General features: G+C 39.8%; 1 protein-coding gene across 1 annotated transcript; it reads left to right on the top strand.

The window, feature by feature from the left end:
• The first annotated feature begins 353 nt into the window (after positions 1-353).
• LOC125190664 (protein NRT1/ PTR FAMILY 5.2-like) lies at positions 354-3393 on the top strand. The gene is made up of 4 exons (XM_048088014.2): positions 354-686; positions 882-1099; positions 1183-1754; positions 2370-3393. The coding sequence occupies exons 1-4, from the start codon at positions 557-559 to the stop codon at positions 3208-3210; spliced, it is 1761 nt and encodes a 586-aa protein (XP_047943971.1). The 5' UTR covers positions 354-556; the 3' UTR covers positions 3211-3393.
• The last annotated feature ends 2825 nt before the right edge of the window (positions 3394-6218 follow it).

The following is a 6218-nucleotide window of genomic DNA, read 5'->3' as shown; positions in this document are numbered from 1 at the left end:
ATTACCAAGCATAATATAATGTATCGCCCACATCAATGTAATTTCTAATTTCTATTTTGGACTAATCGAAAGGCATTAGTCGGCAACTAAGATCCTTTTACAAACAATTTCAAACAGGGTTCTATTGTAGTATAAATGATTTTAGCAATAAGCACTATTCCCATTAATATTATATAGTATGATCATAGATAAGAATCCGAGTATTTTAATGATTTATGTAGGGCTGGAAAATATTTCTAGAAGCGTGACAATACTATTTAATAGTGATGAAGGCTACAAGATAGATCAGTCCAAGGACATACTTTAGTAAGAGTATCGAATTTTCAAAATGTTAAGAATGTGACAAATATCGTTTCTCTAATTAATTAAAATCCCACTTGTTGTATCATCCGAGATTGATCGACTTACAGTAAATCGCAAGAATGTGATAAAGGTGTTTTTGTTTAGTAGTGGAAAGTCTTTGAACATGACGTAAAAACTTCTATGTATAATTATTATACACATTCTTTCTCTCAAGAAACTAATTGTAAAGGAAACACCTCTCTCTCTCTCTCTCATGTCGACGACGATGAGGGTGGAAGAGGAAGCACAAGGGGATTATACACAAGATGGTACCTTCGACCTCAAAGGTAGACCAGTTCTTAGATCAAACACTGGAAAATGGAAGGCTTGCTACTTCATTGTTGGTAAGAATTTATTTTGGCACCACAACATTTTTATGGCGATACTTCCTCTGTCCACCAATATAAGACCATATTTGACCGAGCACGGATTTTAAAAAATGTAGTAGAATGTGGGTTGAAAAGGTTAGACGGAGGTAGTATATATTTTGATATATGTATATATTTTGATATATGGATTGCTTAAATTGTACGTTGTAGGGTATGAAACTATTGAGAGGATGGCTTACTATGGGATTGCATCAAATCTAGTGATATATCTCACAAATAAGCTCCATGAAGGCACTGTTGAATCGTCAAACAATGTCACTAACTGGATAGGCACTGTTTGGATGACACCCCTTATTGGTGCATACATCGCAGACACCTATCTCGGTCGATATTGGACTTTCATGATAGCTTCCTCAATTTACCTTATGGTAGTTCATCTAGACAACAAACTTTTCATTTTATTTGTTTAAATTTTTGTGATGTTGATGATGTTTCTACATAATATGATCAGGGTATGATATTGTTAACGCTGGCTGTTTCGTTGTCGGCCTTACGCCCCCCGTCGTGTGGGGATGGAGTGAAAGAGCAAGATTGTGACAACAAGGCGTCGGCTCTCCAAATAGGGATCTTCTACCTAGCCTTGTACATAATTGCAATAGGAACTGGTGGAACCAAGCCTAATATCTCAACCATGGGGGCTGATCAATTTGATGACTATGAGCCTAAGGAGAGGTTCCAAAAGCTCTCATTCTTCAATTGGTGGATGTTTAGCATCTTCTTAGGCACCCTCTTCTCCAACACATTCCTCGTCTACATCCAAGACAACGTCGGGTGGACCGTTGGCTATGCCCTCCCAACAGTGGGGCTTGCAGTGTCGATCATGGTCTTTATTGTTGGGACGCGCTTCTATAGGCATAAGCCCCCTTCCGGTAGCCCCTTGACCCGGATGGCCCAGGTGCTTGTGGCTACCGTGAGGAAGTGGAGAGTGGTTGTACCCGACGAACCTAAAGAACTCCACGAGCTCCCCATGGAGCACTACTCGGGTCGTGGCAAGTTCAGACTGGACCATACATCTACACTAAGGTTAGATAATTAAGTACTCCCTTTATCCGTGAATATATTTTTAGTAAGTTGACCTCATACTCTAGTAACTCACTATACTCATTTTACTCACTCCGTCCCTGAAAATTTGTCACATTTCACTTTTACCATTTTTGACAGTGGACCTCACATTCCACTAACGCATTCTCCCTCACATTTTATTACCATAAAACTAATACTCCATCCGTCCCCAAAAAATAGACTAGTTTTACCATCTGGGTCGTCCACTAAAATTAGACCAAGTCTAAATATGAAAAAATTTCCAAAAATCAATAATCATACACATCTTTTATAATGTGGAGCCCACAATCCACAAAAACTACTTTACCAATTGTACATTAATATCGAGTTATTTACAATGTTGCCTATTTCTTGAAGACAAAATGAGTATTTAAAAGTAAGACTCACATTCAACTAACTTTTTCAATGCACTTTCCATTATATTTCTTAAAGCTCGTGCCCGACAAAATATGACAAAATTTAAGGGACAAAAGAGGTAATATTTTCACACATTTTCTTTCTAAGGTCAAACAATTTCTTAAAATAAATGCGGAGTCAAAAGTCAAAACGTGTCTTTTAATCCGAGCTTCTACGTAGGTTTCTGGACAAAGCTGCAGTACAGAGCAGTCCCAAGTCGAAGTGGATGTTGTGCCCGGTAACTCAAGTGGAAGAAACAAAGCAAATGATGAAGATGATCCCAATCCTAGTAGCAACATTCATACCAAGCACACTCCTCCCCCAAACCCAAACCCTCTTCATCAAGCAGGGCGCCACTCTGGAGAGGGGCATCGGCCCCGGCTCCTTCAAGATCCCCCCGGCCTCCCTCAACGCCTTCGTCACCCTCTTCATGCTCGTCACCATCGTCCTCTACGACCGCCTCCTCGTACCCTTGATCCGCAGATACACCAAAAACCCAAGAGGCCTAACCATGCTCCAGCGGATGGGGATCGGCCTCGTCCTCCACATAATCATCATGGCCACGGCCTCCCTGGCCGAGAGGCGACGCCTCAGCGTTGCTCGCAGGAATGGAATCACCGGGAAGGACGAGATAGTGCCACTATCCATCTTCATCCTCCTACCGCAGTTCGCCCTGATGGGTGTGGCGGATAACTTCGTGGAGGTTGCCAAGATCGAGTTCTTCTACGACCAGGCGCCACACGGGATGAAGAGCCTCGGTGCGGCCTACTTCACCACCAGCTTGGGGATCGGGTATTTCCTCAGTAGCTTTTTGCTATCGACGGTGGCTGATGTTACGAAGAGGAATGGGAAAGGATGGATCGTGAACAATCTCAATGTGTCGCATTTGGATTATTACTATGCGTTCTATGCGGTGATCAGTGTTGTCAACTTTGTTTTCTTCTTGGTTGTTGCAAAATTGTTTGTTTATAACACGGACATGGCTGACCGGGAAACGGGAGAAGATCATGGCGCGGACTGATCTCGATCATGGCTTTCTGGTATAACACTTACGTACCGGACACAGTAAGGCAAGCCCCTCCCAAGAAGCTTTTTTGTTTTTGTTTTTCTATTTCTATTTCTTTTTTTAAATTTCAAAACCTATGTATATGCCCCTATTTGGTATATTAATTAAATAAAAAAATATAAAAAAAATGTATCGATAGATTACATGAGATTACCATGCAGTTTTTACGAGACAATAGGGAGTAACCCACCGATACACAAGAACTCTTTGTATAAATAGGAAATCTGGTTGGTAATACTATCATTTTAATAATTCATGAGGCATTACCGAGTGTACAAGCACTCGATATCATTTTGTCAGTAAAGTACTGATAAGTCGTATTCTAAGCCTTGGTTACTGGTCAGTATGTCGTGAAATGCATGTATTATCTGCAAAACAGTTGCTTAAGGTGCAGGATTAAAGGATCCAAGTCAGTAGGAGACGATTCAGGTGACGCAAGTGAAAAGGGCGCCAGAAGGGTGCGATACTGACCAGGATGCATGCCAGAGAGAAGGCTCGAGATGGAGAAGGAGGATAGCTGGGATGATCATTGACAAGGGCAAAAAGGTCAAAACGCGGGAGAAGTCTACCCTAAAAGCAAGGGCAAGCCTCCCTATAAAAGAAGCCACTTGGGGAGAGAGAAGCAGTTCGAACAATCACACTTAGAGTTGGTTCCTTAGAGTTCGGTTAGAAGTTCTCGGTTATCAACACACTTAGTAGAATTCTCTCTAGAAGATCAGTCCTTCAGCATTATCCTACCTCTCGTTCCTCGCCACAGCCATGGTCACTTGACGTCCAAGAGTTTGCCGGAGAAGTCATCAGTCCGCCGTTCCAGCCAGTTATCGTAGCAGTGTAGTAGTACATCGCCCGGAGTGGCACAAACAATCTTAATCGCTTTCTTAGTTTAAAGTTTACTTGTTTTCATCGTTAGTTATTTGCAAACACTCATCGCTTTGCTCTTTTGAAGTACTTTGTTATTTTCCAACATTTACATTATGGAGTTTCTATTTCGCATGTCACTTTGGTTCGAGTTTGCTTCATTCTGCCTAGGAAAGTTAGATTTAGTTATTGCTTTCAATTTCTAAGTGTTTTCTTATCGGGAGTTGTTGATTCAAAGTTGTAGCTATGTTTAGTCAAGTTTTCGTGCATGAGTTTCTGTTCTGCGCCGTGATTACCACCTTGCATGTCAGTCAGTAGAAGTAAAGTTGCAGTTTCACTGTTTAATTTAAGTTTGAGCATTTAAATCGATGGATCTTGAGTTTGAATTTGTGAATCTGAAGTTCGGTCATGATGTTTGTGTTTATCTGAATTCTGTTAATACTTGGTGAAGAAGAAAACGTCAAAATCAACTTTAGTTTGAACCACTTTACTTTTAAGATACTTTTGCTTTTGTTCCCTACTTTTCAGATGTACTGCCCAGACCTGTCAGAGAACCACCCAGCCACCAAATATGCCTTGTAGTCTAAATTTCTCCTTTTAGTAACTGTCTACTTTTTATATGCCTCTGAGCACATTGTCCCCTATTTTCACGAACACTCCCACATGTCTGTTATTTTCACGCCTACTAGTCAGTAGAGTACCGCCTTTATTTTCTGTCTAGGTAAAATCTCAACCCAAGCGTGGTAGCTAACCAAAACACCCAAGAAAGTCACCGCAGTTATCAAAACGTGTCTATCCTCGTGGGAATCGACCCTTACCTCCATTATACTAATCAGTAGAAGTGGGTTGAGGAAACTTGTTTGAAGCCAGGTCCCGGTTATCGTACCAACGACTCAGCTGGGTCGGGAATCTCTTCCTGATCAGTTGGATACACTCCAAATTACATACGAAAACCATCACAACACTCGAGTGAGTGGGGGGAAACACTCTGGTCTGTCAAGTACGTATGAGAGTGATAAGGATATTTCCCTTACCACGATGCCGGAGGTGATAAATAAGATAAAAGAGAAGTCCCGGGAGGCGGAATCCTGTCGACAACTCAAGCTTAAACAAAGTGCGTAAAATAAAACAGAAAGAAACGTAAATTCAAATATTCATTCCATGATTGAAGACAATTGTAACATCTCGAAATTTAGAACCTTAATTTTAGAGCCCTAAAATTTATTATTGATGACGTGGAGTCGTGAATGCATTTATTGCATGTGATGCTATGGCCGAGTTGAGTCTAGGGTTTGCGTTGGAAGTTTGAAAAGTCAAATTTGTTGACTATGTGATTTGGCATGTGATTTTATTATAATGTGAATTATTTGTTAAGGGTGAGTGAAAATATTAGAGAAAATTTCCATAAATACTTGTCACCCAATTCTTGTGATTTTCGGCCCCCTTGATTTTTTTTGAAGAAGTAATTTTATTTTCCGGATTTAATTTAATTCTTGGGATGATATTCCAAATTAAATCCAACACCCAATTATTCCTTATTTTAATGAGAAAAAAATTGACACCCCCCTTATTTAATAGTGATTTTCGAAAATCACTATGTTGGGAAGGAAGTAATATTTTGCTTATTGTTATTGATTCCTTATTTGATTTCCTTCCATACCTAGAATTTAAATATTCTACCAAATCTTTCCATACTTCAAGAGATCTTGCCTTATCTCATTTTAGTCAATATTAAAAATCCATACCTTATTTAAAAGGGCATAGGGGACGCCTCTTTTAACTCCAAGTTGGGAGAATTCTTATTTTTATTTTGCTCCATGATATTTTATTCTACTCCGTGAAATATACCAAAACAAAATCTTGGCTATTGAAGAGCCATATATTTCGAAATTCACATGCTTGATACCCTAGTCTATTTTTGTTAATTCTTCTTCCCTACTTCACAATATTTAATTATTTAATTGTAGAGAATAAGATCTTACAAAATATTCTATTTTATTTACCTAAAGATTTTATTTAGCACTATAAATAAGAGAAACCCCTAACCCTAGCCCCCATATTTTCGCCTCCCACCCCAAGTACACGTCCCCTCCCTCTTCAACTTA

The sequence above is a fragment of the Salvia hispanica genome, chromosome 5 (genome assembly GCF_029641045.1).
Source record: "Salvia hispanica isolate PSC_SH4W2 chromosome 5, Shi_PSC_v1, whole genome shotgun sequence".
Classification (NCBI taxonomy): Eukaryota; Viridiplantae; Streptophyta; class Magnoliopsida; order Lamiales; family Lamiaceae; genus Salvia; species Salvia hispanica.
The sequence above is the reverse complement of the archived record's forward strand: the minus strand, read 5'-3'. Positions and strand labels throughout refer to the sequence as shown.

What these genes read in the sequence shown, in the direction of transcription:
- LOC125190664 (XM_048088014.2), top strand. Translation starts at nt 557, where the DNA reads ATGTCGACGACGATGAGGGTGGAAGAGGAAGCACAAGGGGATTATACA. An exon ending in GGCTTGCTACTTCATTGTTG is followed by an intron (nt 687 to 881) that starts GTAAGAATTTAT and finishes TGTACGTTGTAG; the next exon opens with GGTATGAAACTATTGAGAGG. An exon ending in CTTCCTCAATTTACCTTATG is followed by an intron (nt 1,100 to 1,182) that starts GTAGTTCATCTA and finishes TAATATGATCAG; the next exon opens with GGTATGATATTGTTAACGCT.